The following is a 15,536-nucleotide window of genomic DNA, read 5'->3' as shown; positions in this document are numbered from 1 at the left end:
ACTGCTAGTAGTGTCAGTTCATTCATGTTTTGCGTTTGCATCGTTCCGCGATCAGCTGTTCTGTTTTATCTGACTTACTTTGTCTTGTTGAAACTCTCGTAACCAGAAAATTCATCTCCCCCTTGCGCCTTCATAAATAAGCGTTTTCTGCTTATGGTATGACAGTGTGTTGCGCGAAAAAAGTATTGGTGACTGTAGCTGCGTGTAAACGTATTAAACGACTGTGACTATTTGAGGTTAAGCTTGCAGGGAGACGCAAAGCTGCTCTACGAACACTGAACTATGTAAGTACCGCTCTTATCGCCTGCGCTTCCTGTGAATTTTTCTTTCCAACGATACTAGCGATACTCCGTGAACAACATTTACTTTGGCGAAGTCCACGTCAAAGAGGAACGCTTCTGTACCGTTGAAACGGGCTCGATCGTATCTATTTGCCAATATTCTATTACATTTGTTGTATTCGCCATTGTCCGTTACGTCGTACAATAAGCTTCCTGACACATTTTCGCCGCTGATTGTGGTCGTGCGCTGCACAGAGAATATCCAATAAGGGAATCGACGCTCAAACGTATCATATCCTACCGAACTGTTTCACGTATAGCGTAAACTATACCGCGCTACACACAGGTGGCACAGGTGCGTACACTTTGTTCCTGCGGCGAATACTTATGTCTAAAAGAAATGCACGAGCGAAAAATAAACGTTTGTAAAATAATAACTTGGGTTAGACGAAGGAAAATGGTAGGTGGTTGAATCGTGTTGTGGATGGGAATCGCGCAGCAGATATTCTGGCGAGTTTCGATCACATTAGACGCAATGCGTCGCGACGGTTTGCCAGGAGCCGGGAGCAGCCAGGAGGGATCAGGAGGGACCGCGATACATACCACCGTATTGCACTCTGAGGCAGCGCGACCTCCTCGTTTCAAATCGGAGATATACATACCTAACATCAGGGCCGGCTTTAATGGGGGGCCAGGCAGGGCCGCTGCCCGGGGCGCCAAATTTGTAGGGGCGCCACTGTATGCGTTTATTCATTTATATCCGTTCTGCTAATTGATTTTCGTGCTCCTAGAGGGGCGCCATGATGATCTTGCCCGAGGTGCCAAGTATGCTAAAGCCGCCCCTGCCTAGCATACGTACACTGGACGATGCGCTGGCCGTTCAGATACCGGCGCAAGTCGCTGTCGCACTGCCGTCAACCGAGCAGTATATTCCGTCTATGCGTGATGCGCGTGGATCCATTCGTTCCTCGTAATTGCACCGCTAATAGTCGCGCATTTTAGGCGGCTCTCGGGAAATTGCTCGTTACTCTAGATCCCGTACATAAAAAGGGCCATTTGGCTCCTAAAGCGTTGCATCGTTGATCCAGAAACAGCCGGGTGGGCAACTATCGAAAGAACTTATTGCTTCGTTTACTCGTTAAGAGGCGTCAAATGCCTCGTAGCTCGCGAGTAAGCGGAATATCTATATTCGTCCTGGCAAGCAAAGACTATCGGCTTCGCACTCGAACAAAGCCATCGGCATTATCGTAACAGAGTTCTATTCGTGTCAAACAATTTAAAGTAGGTAGATTATGTATAAACCAAACAGATTATATATCTCTCCCTCGCGTTCCCCCTTCTTTGCAGTTGCATAAGCGCCATAGGTAGGCACACGCATCGATACATCCCTGAAGAGGAACAGGCGCTTTCTGCCGACGGTGACTCGACAATGCCGGGTTACTCAACACAGCTACGGCTCAGCCGTCCTTTTCGCTCTGCGAATACTCTGCAAACGAGAAGAAGACTAATGCCTTTGCTCGTCTACGCGTGCCAAAAGCACAAGCAGCATCGGCGATTCGACCGTTGTCTCTTCCCGCTCTTACGTATTCTAATAGCTATCTAATCTTCAGCGTCGCAGCTGGTCCCGAAGACTCACAACTAGCGTTGCGATCCACGCACAGAGTAATGGATATTTTTCTATCCGTCGCGAGGAGACGGACCAAAAAAAAAAAGCGAAACGTGGAAGAGGGCTACGTTCGGTTTACTCCACGCATCCCTTCCCGGTGAGCTCACCCAGCTAGCGAGCGTTATCGAAGCTCGATAAAAAGAAGGATTAGTCATTCTCGCGAGAAAGTGTTTGGCGTTCGAGTATCCTGTTGCCCGTATCGCTGGTAAAAACTTCTGGTGATCTGTCGAAGGTAAACGCCGAGGGCAAGGAAGCGAAAGAAGACCCGATGGGAACTCGAGGGAGGAAAGTTGCGAGAAACGGTATCCGGCAAGGAAGAGAGAAGCTCGACGTGGAGAAAGGAACACGGCTGCGATAAAGTATCGTACGTGGGTAGGTACACAGTAAAGGTAGCAACGAGAGCGTGGACGCGTAGAGAAGGAGGCAGAGGAGCAAGGGTGCGCGCGTGTGCGTGCAGGACACGGGTTGACGGGCGCAGGCGCGGGTTAGACGCGGTGAACGCTCGGGACTCGCGTGGCGCGAGTTAGAAGTTGGCTTCGCGCTCTTATTGTTAGTCGCGCGTCGTCCCTAACCGTTCGTCCTCGTCGCCCTGTCGCGTGGCAGAGCCAACGTGCGTGGCCGTTCGACTCGCGAAACAGAGGCCGCTGTATTTTCCCAACCGATTCTCGGCGTCCGCCCGGTGAAGATCGGTAGGCGCGTGGCCGCGTGGCCGCGGCTTCAGCCGTGGCCTGGCCGTGGCCGTGGCGCTGTTCAAGGCATAGCCGGAAGCGGCAGAGTATCGCGCCGAGGCCGCGGTACCCACTTACTCCCGATTCGTACGATGAAGACGATCGCCCAGTCGCCTCCTCCTTCCCGCATCCTCCTCTGACCCAGCGAGACGCGTCCTCCGCGGCCCTATCAATGCCGCCGTTTCCTCCCTCTTGAAAGTCTCTGTCACGGATCGGGGGACGAACACGTGGGCGTGCGTCGGTTCGTCTGTACGCCTGTTGGTGTTCGATGGGAGACGGGACGAAGGCTGGAGGGAAGTCGAGAAGAGATCGGACGCGTTTCTAGCGTGCTCGAACATGACTGAGAAGAGGCTCGCGCACGAGATTATAGGGGAGAAGGTGCCGAAGAAGAGGAGCACCGCGCAGAGAAGATGGCGTATCCTCGCGAAGGCGCTGATCGGCTCGCAGGAGCCGCCCTCCAGCGACGCGGAGGACGAGGTATCGGTCCGCCGTTTCACCAGCTTCGATCTGCTGAAAGTGACCCGCCTGGAGAACCCGTCCGCCGACGGGGATTCCGATTGGTACGAGTATTCCGGCGTGCTGGAGAACAAGCTGTTCACCGTTCAGATACGTCGAATAAAGAAGAACTTCACGGCCAACGAGCTGATCGGCTTCAACAACACCGGGAACGTTTGCGTCTGGCCGTCGGAGGAATGCCTGGCCTATTATCTGCTGAAGAACCGCGAGGTCTGTCGCAGCCGGCGAGTCCTGGAGCTGGGTGGCGGGATGAGCTGCTTGGCGGGCGTGATCGCCGCAAAGTACTGCAATCCGTCCGGGGTGACGCTGACGGACGGTAACGTGACCAGCGTGGAGAACGTGCGCCGCATCGTCGCTAGGAACGGCATGTCCGAGTCCGTTGAGTGCAGCGTCGTTCAGTGGGCCAAAGCGGCCAGAGCGATCCGAGCAGCCAGAGCCATCCTCCACTCGCACCCCAACGGCCTTCGAGTCAAGGTGATTTCATTAGCTCGCTATAACCTTTGCACCCTTTCGATCGCCACGCTCGTTTCTCCCCCGAAGGTACTTCGGTAATACCCGCGGCGAAAGTCCCGTAGCTCTCGAGGCTCCGTCGGAATTCCATAGCGAGGAATGTCTAGGGGTGTCTGAATTGAATGTTTTGCATAGAGCTGGACGGTCGGCGGCAAGGCTGCGGGAAAAGTTGCGGAGAAACTGTACGACGTGATCCTCTGCGCTGACTGCCTGTTCTTCGACGAGGCCCGCTCCGACCTGGTGGAGACGATCCACGGCTCGCTGGCGAACGACGGCTTCGCCCTCCTGATGGCACCTAGACGGGGCTCGACCTTCCAAAAGTTCGCGGAAGCGGCCATCAAGCGGGGCTTCATCGCGCGGCAGATAGATCGTTACGACGGCAAGATTTGGTCCAGGCATCTGGAGCTGTTGGAGCACAGCCAGGAGTATTCTCCGGATCTCCATTATCCGGTTCTTCTGGAGCTGACCAAGCAGAGGAGAACGCCACCCGGATGATCCGCGTCGATTACCCACCAGCGCCACAAACCCGAGCTGGACGAATCTTTCGACCGACGACTTGGAACCGTCTGGCTGTCTTACACCTTTCCCGCTTTCTTCGCCCCACCCGCTCCCTCGTCCGCCTCGAGTAGGCTCGTTGTCTTTTCCGCCTGTCTGCTTGAATTTCTCGAGTCTCGTGATGCAGGGATGACCAATCGTTGAGAGATCGACGAACCTAGCCAATTCATATCTCTGTCACGGATCGACGCTTAAGCGCACCTAACTTACTCGCAGCGAGAGTCATAGACGGGTGGGCTGATGAGACGATAGTATTCCGAGTACCTGATTTTAGACTAATAACTATTGGGAAATTCGTTTATGACCGCAGCATTCTAGGCAGACAGGTAGCCAGACATAGCTAAGCACCACGGAAGTTGTGAGCCGTAAACCTTGCGGCACGAGGATTAGAACGAATCCCTATGTCGCGGCATGCGATTACAAGTTAGCCACATTACAAGATCAGACATTCGCTTCGCGATATGTACGTAGGCGGAGCTTCTTCGGCCTGTAAACCCGATCCTCTTGCCAATCCTTTGGTTTATCGAGAGAGAGAGAAAACGCGGTTCGAGCAGTCAGACGTGGGTATACATACCTCGGAAACAGCCTGTCCGAGATTTTCTAGTCGAATTTGGAATTACCAATTGTGCCCGATCTCCCGAAGGTTCCTCGGTTCTCGCCCCAGTAAGGGAGACCGAGCGTACGAGCGACGTACATGGTGTAAGTAGACTTTGGTCTACCGAATCAGGGTCCAGAACTCCTGAGTAGATTTACCGATTGCAACAGGTATTTACCACGGGGCGCAAAATGCGAAGCCAAGATTCTTGCTGCTCCTACTCCCTGTTCCGATAAATTGGCGCGATTTCTACGCGTGAATAGAAATCTTCATCCGTGTGTTTGCTCGTTCGCTCGCCCCCATCGTTCGTTCGCGTCGCAGAGTTGGCGCCGTCGCGTGGATTCCACCAGGATCGTTTTCATCGGGAAAACGAAATCCTTGTTTAGCGGAGACAGGGCGATTAGCCCTGAGTGTCTATCAAACGCGTAGAGCTATAGAGGATTTCCTTTTTCTTCGCAGATTTCGCGGCCTCGTCACCGCCGAGCTTGCGATACAGACCTCGCTGTTACCTCGAAGGACCAATCTAGTTAAGTCTAGTCAATGCTACCAAGTTTCCATTATCACGTATCTACCTGTACCTTTACAAACAACCACGCGTATTTCTACGTATGTACTACTAGCCACCTAAGAAAGCATCACGAATAATAAAAAAAAAGTATTTTCACTTAAAGCTAACGCCTCGCTGGACGATCACGTTGTACCTAAAGTTGGATCAGTCACCCCTCTCGGCGATCATCCCTCTGGATCGCAGCCGCGTCCGCACGCGGCCCTTTAGGAATTTATTATTAGTAAGTGGCGGATGTTTGTTTGCCTTCCCCTATCCAGGGAGAATGCAACGCTGTCGTGTATCGCGTTTTCATCGATTTAGAAGATGTCGCGGCTGCTCTATTATTAAACCCTTCGCTGCCAATCACTGATACCGCGTAAAAGAGACGCTCGCAGCTTTTTGGCGGGCCCTTTGATCGCCACGGTCGCCGCGCCGCGCCGTTGCGGCCGTCGACGTGTGATATTCTCCACAGTCATCGCGGATCGATCCGCAGAAATTTAGATCGGAGAATTCGAATAAACAGCAAAGCGAACATTGAACGGCAGGGAAATCGTTGAACGTTTGTTGATTGGTATCGTCCAACTTTACGCGAGAAGTAAAGAAACGCAGACGCTGGCCAGCCGACGCGAAAATATTCCGAAAATATCGTTCATGTCGAGTAAGCGAACGCATGGAAAATCGATGCCTGCTCGGTTATCGGATGGACGTTGCTGGAGTTTCTGCTTCTAACGGCAATGGGTAGGTAATGCAGGTAGTCGATGCCCTTGATCGGTGTTGACTGGGGTGGCTCTTATCTAGGGTACTCTTGGTAAAAATTTTTTTCAAGATTTTCTTCGCAGCACCCCCCAGAATAGTTTGAAATAATTAAAAAAAAATATACGCGTAAAGTTTGAGCTCGATGGGATAACGGGAAAGGGTTCCCCTGGGCCCTTGAACATTTGAATTATTATTTAACAGCTCGCGAAGTCGATTTTATGTAATATCATCCAAGTTAATGATTAAATAAGAAAAATATGTCAAACAAAAGTTGTAGATCTGAACAAGGAGCATCTTTTATGTTGTATTACTTTTTCTCGTGCGACAAACGGTTTTCAAGGACAGAATCTCATATATCGATATTTTTGCGAAGATATAGAGTCTCTATTTTCAATATTTTTGCGAATTTCGGTCCCGAATTTTCAGGAAACATTGACAATAAGATTTCAAACAACACTGAAAATGAGATCTTTTTATCTTTTTCGTATATTTCGGCATATGCCGCCCCTTAAGTGTTTAAAAGATAGTCCTCGAAAATAAAATTCCATTTTTTGTTCGCCTTCGTAAATAAAAAGTGTTCTAGAAGCATTTAAACTTTGAAAATCTCAGGAAAAAAGTTTCTCTTTTTTCAGTTTCTCGGACTTTTTTCAAAAACCGTTTGTCGCACGAGAAAAAGTAATACAACATAAAAGATGCTCTTTGTCCGGATCTACAACTTTTGTTTGACACATTTTTTTATTTAATCAATAACATGCAGGATAATATATAAAATCGACTCTGCGAGCTGTTAAATAATGAATTCAAATGTCTAAGAGCCCAGGGTCACCCTTTCCCGTTACCCAATCCAGCTGAAACTTTACACCGATTTTTTTTAATTATTTGAAACGATTCTGGAGGCTGTCCCCCAGAAAATTCAAAACTCGAAAATAAGAGCCACCCTAGCGTAGACTCGTAGACGCAGGTACGGTCTCGGAGCACGCGCCCGCCACGGCATTGAAGTTGTTCGTAGCTGGCAAGCAATACCCGCGATAAAGAGGGAACGCTTTTGTTTTACGAAACGTCCGCGTCGTCGTGCCTCCGCACGCGGCGACGAGCGCGTACGTCTTGAACGCCGGAAGGTGTTTACAACCCTCGATGGTAAAATTAGAACGAACTCGAACCTTTTCTCCGTTTGGGCGTAGAGCTGCAGAGCTATAAAGCGGTCTAGCGAGTCGCATTCGGCACGCGATGCATCTTCCAGAGAAATAGAAGCGCCTATTCCATCAGCGATAAGCACCCGCGAACTCTAGGAATTTCCAGCGATTCTCAGCGATCGTTGCCACACCGACCCAGAGTAAAAGGCTACGAAGACACAGATGAGTGTGTAAAAACGATTTACGCGGCCCAGCGAAGGGGGAAAGATCGCGAGCTGCTGAACATCAGTCAGCTGCCAAGCCAAACAAAACCATCAGCTCGTCCGCGGTTCCCGCCAACTGCTATCGTCGTTTAAACACTTTGTGACAAATACACAGATATCCCTACTATATCGTCGCCTCGTTTCTCCAGAAGCAGATGTTTTCCCCGGCGCTGTTCACCCCCCCCCCCCCCCCGGTTTAACATCAACAAAGACGAATCCGGCGAGTTAGAAACGAAAGCAAAGCGCGTCGCGTCCATCCAGAGCGGAGGAACATTCGCAGAGTTCGTCGCCTGGATAATCTCTGCGCCTTCTCTGATCCTTGGAGCGCGGTGGTCGCGAACGAATTCGCGCACCGTTTAAACGGCAAAAGGTTGCGCGCGTCGCGCCCACGAGGAAGTTCTGCGCTCGTTAATTAACAAGGTTCGCGAGGAGACGCGATCGTGTCCCGCCTAAAAATAAGTGGTTGCGCAAAATTAAGGGCGTGCCTCGCATATCGCGGTGGGAATTACAACATCTCCTAGGTGCCAATTGTTCTTGGCTGGCCGCTCGAAATTTATCGCGGATATTTCTGCTCTGTGACGAGGTGTAACCCCTCGAGGTTTCGTGTTCTGTCTCCGAACTCCAAACTGCCGGTCAATACCTGCAGCTTCTATTCGGGGCGACGATTTCCAGGGCGCGCGCCACGCGACACTTCTCCGCAGGCCTTCGAACAGCAGCCTGGCCGCTTAAGGTTTAAGCTTAACGTAATCGTAACGAAGACATCTCGCCCGTTTTGGAAGCAAACGCGTATCTCGATCCAACGTACGTGCCAAAAACCATGCACGAAAATATACACCAGCGTTGGCTGACTACGAACGGCTGATCGTGTCTGACAGTTCTATTCGCGTGCCGCCCGTCTGACCAACGGGAACGGCTGTCGAACTCGAGCCTGGAGAATTTTTGCCGGACACGAACGGCATACGGACTGAACGTTTCACCGAACGAGCAGCACCCGGTCGTTTAAACTTCGAGCCGCCGTGGTCTGTCTTATTCGAGCTGCTAACAGCCTCCGGCCGTCCACCGAATTTCGGCGGGCGTCGATCCTAGATATAGGTATAGTGCCTATCCGAGATATAGTGACTTAGGTGTGAAGTCCCTCAGCGGGGTCTTAACCGACACCCTGCTGGGTACTGGCCGCTAAACGTCCCCCTCCGTACTACCTCTCGCAGGACTGTATTTAGAGAAGACCTGGACAAAACCGGGGCCCTAAGAGAAAATAAAACAGAAATTGAAGATACGGTTTATCATTATTAAAAGAGATCAATTAAGCTTTACTACTGGCTATTAAAAATTGTCTCATATTAAATACAAATACATTTTAGTAAGGTATATGTGCTGCATTAGAACAGTAGTGGAGAATTTACGAATCAATATAATAATCAATCAAAGCTTAATTGATGTCTTTTAATAATGATAAACCGTATCTTCAGTTTCTGTTTTATTTTCTGTTAGGGCCCCGGTTTTGTTCTGTTCTTCTCTAAATACAGTCCTGCGAGAGGTAGTACTGGGGCCCGTACTACGGGCTGCCAAACGTACCCCCTACTCCCTCTTGCAGGACTGTGTTTAGGGAAGAGCAGGACAAATCTGGGGTCCTAAAGGGTAAAGTCTCCAACATTACTTCAAGACATGCAGCGATTTTAATTTAAAATAAATTGTTAATATAAAATAATTTATATTACAACTGTTCTAATGCAGTACATATACCTTACTACAATGGATTTTTATTTAATATGTGCCGACAACGAGACAAATTTTAATTGCCAGTAGCAAAGCTTAATTGATGTCTTTTAATATTGATAATCAATTTCTTAAATTTCTTTTTTATTTTATTAAAATCGAAATTATATTACTTAATTTTTAGGGCCCCGGATTTTGCCCTGGTCATCCCTAAGCACAGTCCTGCGAGAGGTAGTAGGAGGCCACGTTTAGCGGCCAGTACCCAGCAGGATATCGGTTAAGACCCCGCTGAGAGGCCTCGCACCTAAGTCACTATATCTCGGATAGGCACTGTACCTAATGCACGCGCGCCTGGACGCCTGCACCATGAAGTAGCGACAGGCGATCCGAGGTCCCGAGGAAGCGTGTTTACGATGCACCTCTAATCGCTTTGCGAGCTAGGCTTCTTCCCTCCTAGCTATCTATAGAGCGCTGCCTCTATTAATACAGGCTCTATTATTAATAGACGGCGACGTTGTAGTATTGGGACAGTTGTGATTTCCTAGATGCACCTCTCGTGTCCTCACGCTCCTCGCTTTTCAAGATCGTCGGGCAACAGTTCCTATTGCATAGCTATCAGAGGGCCGAGCGTTTTCAACGCCGACCGGCCATTCTCCTTCGTAAGCGTGCGTAAATCTGTCGGGCAACTACAGCCCATAGTTCTCAGGAAGTTCCCGCGCCGCGGACAATTTCTCTTCGTAGGGACGTAGGCGGTGGTTCGCGAATGGCAGGCGCCACGGCGCGGCGGAAGTGTTGATTCGCGGCATCGGACGTGCCGCGCGTTACGATGTCGATAGCGCCGAAGGCAAAGCTAACGATCAAAACGGCTCGATCGAACCAGCTGTCCGCGATACTGTCCTTCGTACATTCTTGCTGGCCGATAAATAATAAAAGGATTCGCTGGACCCCTAGAGTTTCCAATTCCGATAACGCGCCACCCTTAAGTTTGCTTTTCAAATCGCTTCTAAATCAGCTAATCGATTAGGCTTGGGTAAAGCAGAACCGGACCGATAGCATCTCGTTGATGATAGTGCAAACCCGCGTATGAGCAGTTTGTAAATACTGTGTTCTGCATTTTACCGATTTTACAGGAGGAAGAAAAAACTTAGTATTTCAGCCATTTTAAGGGGGTTTTCTTTGACTGAATTTTTTGGGACAGTTTTAGCACTCCTTGTAATAAATACTAACATCAATTCGTCATAGAAATGCTTGATTTCTGTGTAAAGTCACTTTCACGCACCAAACGTGCCGTCACTTCACCTGATTTCTCTGCAAATGCGCGGTTTTGTCGCCAACTTGCTCAGAGAGACAGATTCACGGTATCCTTAAACCTGCTGGTTCCGTTGGTAAAAAGGCGGCTTCCTAGTGGCTATTTCACATGGCGTGACTTTTAAAAAAAGCGAAACAGCGCTTGGCAACTTTTGGCGGTTTTGCACTATCATCGGCGATCCGCTTCTCAGCTGTGCGAGCTTAAGTACAATACCCGCGTCTCCGGATTTGCCTGCATGCGCGTAGTCCACGGAGGCGTTATCGATTGGTTTTCATCGGGAGCGAGCGAACCTGTTGCTAGAAGCAAACGAGGATGAAACCTCCTGCTCCTATCTCCCTCCCTGTTTGCTTCAGCGATGCCTGACTGTTCTGTTGTACCTAACTAATCGCGTCGGGAGTTTCAGAGGCCGAAGGAATTGTGCGTTACCGCGTAAAGGTTCGATCGACCTATTAGACGCATCAACAGGTTGAAAGATTCCCTTCGCCGGGTGGAGGGCGAGATTAACGGCGATCAACTTTTCGTTGAAAGCTCTGCTTGAAACTCCTGAGGACAACCGAGACGCGGCAGTCTAAGGTCGAGTGGCTGTCGAGGTCGCTACGGCCGGCGCGGCGTTGTCTAATTACCGGCTAATTCCTCAGAGATATCAAGGATTTTCTGTTTCACTAGCCGCAAGAGAGCAGAGCGGAGCATCTCCACTCCTTCCACCCTTCTTCCCTTTCGTTCGATTGAAACGAAAGGTAGTTGGGCTTGGTGAGAAGGGGATGGGGAACATTATCGGAATTCCGAATTCATTGTTCCAGGGCAGACTACTGGAAGTCCCAGGGTCGCAAGTTCTGTGACTTTTGCAAGTGCTGGATCGCCGACAACAAACCTAGCATCGATTTCCACGAGAGCGGCAAGAAGCACAAGGAAAATGTCAGTAAGCGACTCAAGGAGATACACAAGAACAGCGCGAAGCAGGCGAAACAGAACAAGAAGATCGAAGATGATATTAGAAAGATGGAAAACGTAAGTTCTCTCTCCGTTTCTCTCCCCGACCAGGTCTTTTTAAAACGAGGATTGTCTTTTTAATACTTAGGCAGCCATGGCTGCTTACCTGAAGGATGTCGAGAACAATACGAGAGACATGACCGCCGACAGGATCATTCAGGAGAAGAAGAATAGAGTCGAGACGAAAGATGTTGGTACACGATTATATCTAGCGAATATAAGTTTGTTGTCACATTGCCGCGTGGATTATCGAGGTACACGCGAAGTATCGGTTAAAAACGTGAAAACTGTTTGCTTCAGACGCCAAATCCGAATCGCGTGCCAGTCGCAGCTCCAGAAACAATGCCGAGGTTCAGAGGTAACAATCAACAGGTAAGGGTTTGATCTGTCGCGGCCTGTGCGCTAAGAGTAGGTAGGTACTGTGACGATCCCGTGTACTACGTTTCAGTTCCCCCAGGAGATCGATCCATGCGATCCATCTTTATCGAGAGGCACGCCGGCTCAACAATTCAGGGTTCCGCAAAAGTCTGAACACAAGGCACAGGGGAAAAGTAAAGGGAGCAAAGGAAAGGGAAAGGGGAAGAAGCCGCAGGAAGACGATCGTCCCGCGAAACCCGTGCAGAAACTTTGGTACGAAGCCCTTAGCCCCGAAGGATACACTTACTATTGGCACATCGAAAGCAACGGTGCGTCGACCTTTCTCCACGCGATAAACACCGCCACGTTTCTCGATTTCCCATCGCCTGGTTAGCCGCGCGAACAGGCAAGCTTTACCCACGATATTTCCCCTGTACTCCAGAGTCTGCGTGGGACCCACCCGCGGAGGGGTACATGACGTTTGCGGAACAAGAAGAGGAGGTAAAGGAGCAAGCTCTTCAAGAGGAATTGCTCCAACAGCTGGAGCAGGAGGAAGCGATCGCGAACGCGGACATTCTCGAAGAGAAACGGGCCAATGCCCAGAGGGAAATGTTGAAGGAACTGAGGAGAACGAAGGGTGCACCGCAAGCTTCGCTGGACGACACAGACAACGAGCAAGTAGAAGCTACCGAAGAGGAAAGTCGGCCGTACAGGAGGGACTACAGCGTGCCTGAGAGGTCTCATCCTTACGGCCCGTGGCAAACCGTCCGAACCATGTAAGCATTCCACTGACAAATCAGTCGAATTTGCTCGCGCAATCACGCTTGTCCGTTTCAGCGAGACGAAACCTGTGGATCTGCAGCTGCCGCTACAGAAGCAAACGCAGCTGCCGGTTTTCGGGAAAGCGGAGGCTCCCTCTGCGCAGAGGACATTCAAGGAGAAAACGGTTGCGCACATTGACACGGGCGACAGCGACGAAGAGCGCCAACCAGCTACCTTCAAGAAACGAAGAATCGGCAACAAGAATGTACGAAAACGCGTAACCGACGACTGAGGGAGAGCCGCGCCCTCGGGCACAATGGCCCGAGCCTCTTCCGCCTTATTGATAAGATAACATTCAGCCGTTTTTTTTTTTGTATAGTATATTCTTCCGCGAACCAACGTGCGGTTGGATCGATTCTTCGAATTACATCATTCACTTGACAGTATAAAATTCTCGACCATCGTTTTACTTCCTTTCGCGTTAGGTTACAACGACGGAGTACAGTACTCATTACAACGACGAGTATAGACTAGAAGATGAAGGCACTCGTAGCTTGAATTAACGATAACACTTCTTCGTGGGTCGTTGGCGTAGGTTTAACTTGAACCGGTTAGTTAAAGCTTCCCTCCCAGCTATCGTCCGATAAACGAATTCATCGCAGCGCGATATCGATTGTCCGAATATCGTTCACGGCCAGCAACTTTGGTTACTATGTGCTTATTGTTAAGGCTGATTCAAACAGGTCCAGTAACTTAGTCGAGTAGCGAGTTATTTAATAATTTACCGTGTGAGGACACTAAAATTTAGTCGGGTAGTTTAGTAAAACAATGGGAAATTACTAAATTACTCGCTGCTCGACTAAATTACTGGACGCGTCTGAATCAGCCTTTAGGCATTAAAGAGGCATGGTCCACTACCCACGGCGAGATACGGCTTTCAAATTTGTTCCGGTGGCGGCATAGCTTTCTCGATAACGTCACTCGATGACACGTATCGCGTGTCGTTTAGTGTGGAGGGTGCGCCACTTAGTCGGTCCAGGATTAATTGGCGAGGCAGACCTTTGGTTTCCGGAATAAGCGCGAAAACGAAGGCGCAGGTGAACGCGCAGAGGGTACCCAAGAGGAAGAAGCAGCCGTACATGCCCAGCCAAGCGACCACGTTCGGGAAGAATTTCAGAACGAGGAACGCCGTGCTCCAAACGGAGAACAAGCCCAGAGTCACGATCACGCTCGAAACGTCTCGGCTGAGTATCTCCGAGGAGACCACATACGGGCCCGGGCCCATCCCAAGGCTGAACATGATCACGAAGGTGGATAAGGCTGTAACCGGGATCCAATTGAAGGCGGTGACATCGTATCGAAGCGATTGTAGGTAGCAGAAGGTCCCAAGTATGTAGTGGCAGACACACATTCCCGAGCAAGATATTAGAAGCAAAGGCCTTCTACCGAGTCGTTCCATCAACGAAGTGGACAAGTACGAGCCGAACAGTTGTATCGCGCCCACGATGACCGCCGAGACGTGTGGCGACAATGAGCTGCCGGATATGCCAAAGATCGTTTCCGTGTAGCTTATCTGCGAATGAAAAAACAAACCTGCAGGCGCAGAAATTGCGGAGGGCCGATCGAAGCGATCAAAACCGCCGTATCTTTACCATCGCGAATATCCCGCAAAATTGTTGACCGCTGAACAGACCCAGCGTAATGATCAGTCCTTTGATCGTGGCTCTGTCCCGAAATAAGTCCCTCGGGCCGATCGACCTCCCCGAAACCTTCAGATCTTTCGCTTCCGCTTGCAAACGCAACATCTCCCGCTCTACCGTCGGCTCGTGTCCGGCTTTCAGCCATCTCAAGGATCTACGAGAGATACGAAATTGAAACGAAGGGGTGTCTACCCTGTGCACTACCTACGGAGCGGTGGAACACCACCGGAACAAGAAGGGGATGAGCCGGGGCGCCTAGGAATTCTTCGCTTACCTAGCGGCTTCGTCCAGTCGATTGCGCCGTATAAGATACACAGGCGATTCGGGTACGAAAATGAAGAAGGCGAGATAGAGCAACGGCAAGGTGAACGCAACGATAGCGACCACGCGGAACGAGCAGAGCGCGCCGAGAACGTAAACGAACAAGACGCCGCCGTTCAGTATCAGCACCAGCAGGCTGCCGAGCATGCCTCGTATAGCATCGCAGGAGATCTCCGACACGTAGGTCGGCACCACGAACAAAACCGCCGCGGCACCCATGCCACAGAAGAAGCGCGCCACCAACAGGTGCGTCTGCTCTGTCGCGAAAATTATCAATAGCCAACCGACGCAGCACGGCAAGGCTGCCAGGCATCCGACCACTTTCCGGCCGTATCGATCCGCTAATCCGCCGATCCCCAGAGTGATAAAAGCAGCCGTCAGGCACATGATCCCGCTCAACCAAGACGCCGTCTCGTCCGTCATCGGCTCCCTACCCACAGCGGGACTCTCGCTTTGTAGCTGCGGTATCGCTGGTGACGGCCAACCTACCATCATCCCGTACGACATCGTAGAGATGTTCGCTAAAACACAATTGTACCGATCGAACCTGTTCCTGTCGGCCGTGCCGCGACCCGACCCGACGCAACCCGACTGCCCCGTGCGTCTCCTCCTCGGAGTCCTGAGAAACCTGAAGTACATACTTACCGATCAGCGCGAGGAAAAGCTGCCGAAACTTTCCTGGCTCGATAGCTTTCTTTCTTTCCGTCATCCCTAACCGCGTTAAAGTCTCGACGACGAGAAAACGGCAAACGAGATCACTCTATTTTTTATAAAACAGCCGCGTCGATTTCACCCAGAGAGTTTCCTGGCCTCGCGATCGATTTTCCACTA

At 50.5% G+C, this 15,536-nt stretch overlaps 3 protein-coding genes across 4 annotated transcripts; 2 read left to right on the top strand and 1 right to left on the bottom strand.

The window, feature by feature from the left end:
* The first annotated feature begins 20 nt into the window (after positions 1–20).
* Positions 21–13,135, top strand: LOC143371458 (uncharacterized). The gene is made up of 7 exons (XM_076816648.1): positions 21–284; positions 11,376–11,583; positions 11,654–11,755; positions 11,866–11,937; positions 12,014–12,251; positions 12,365–12,698; positions 12,760–13,135. Coding segments are annotated over exons 1-7 (1,173 nt in total). The 5' UTR covers positions 21–282; the 3' UTR covers positions 12,977–13,135.
* On the top strand, positions 2,388–5,521 carry LOC143371462 (calmodulin-lysine N-methyltransferase). Of its 2 annotated transcripts, XM_076816656.1 has the most exons (3): positions 2,388–2,920; positions 2,951–3,665; positions 3,837–5,521. In XM_076816656.1, exons 2-3 carry the CDS (start codon positions 3,012–3,014, stop codon positions 4,194–4,196), a joined length of 1,014 nt encoding a protein of 337 aa, XP_076672771.1. In that variant the 5' UTR covers positions 2,388–2,920; positions 2,951–3,011; the 3' UTR covers positions 4,197–5,521. The 2 variants fall into 2 exon arrangements, with proteins under 2 accessions (XP_076672771.1, XP_076672770.1); XM_076816655.1 differs by having other exon boundaries at positions 2,388–3,665.
* Positions 13,136–13,621: 486 nt separating the features above from the next.
* Positions 13,622–15,494, bottom strand: LOC143371448 (facilitated trehalose transporter Tret1). Its single transcript, XM_076816634.1, has 4 exons — positions 15,351–15,494; positions 14,659–15,226; positions 14,337–14,538; positions 13,622–14,257 (listed from the first exon to the last, which is right to left on the bottom strand). The coding sequence occupies exons 1-4, from the start codon at positions 15,412–15,414 to the stop codon at positions 13,622–13,624; spliced, it is 1,470 nt and encodes a 489-aa protein (XP_076672749.1). The 5' UTR covers positions 15,415–15,494.
* Between the last annotated feature and the right edge of the window lie 42 nt (positions 15,495–15,536).

Source organism: Andrena cerasifolii, chromosome 7, assembly GCF_050908995.1.
Source record: "Andrena cerasifolii isolate SP2316 chromosome 7, iyAndCera1_principal, whole genome shotgun sequence".
In the NCBI taxonomy this organism is placed as follows: domain Eukaryota; kingdom Metazoa; phylum Arthropoda; class Insecta; order Hymenoptera; family Andrenidae; genus Andrena; species Andrena cerasifolii.
The sequence above is the reverse complement of the archived record's forward strand: the minus strand, read 5'-3'. Positions and strand labels throughout refer to the sequence as shown.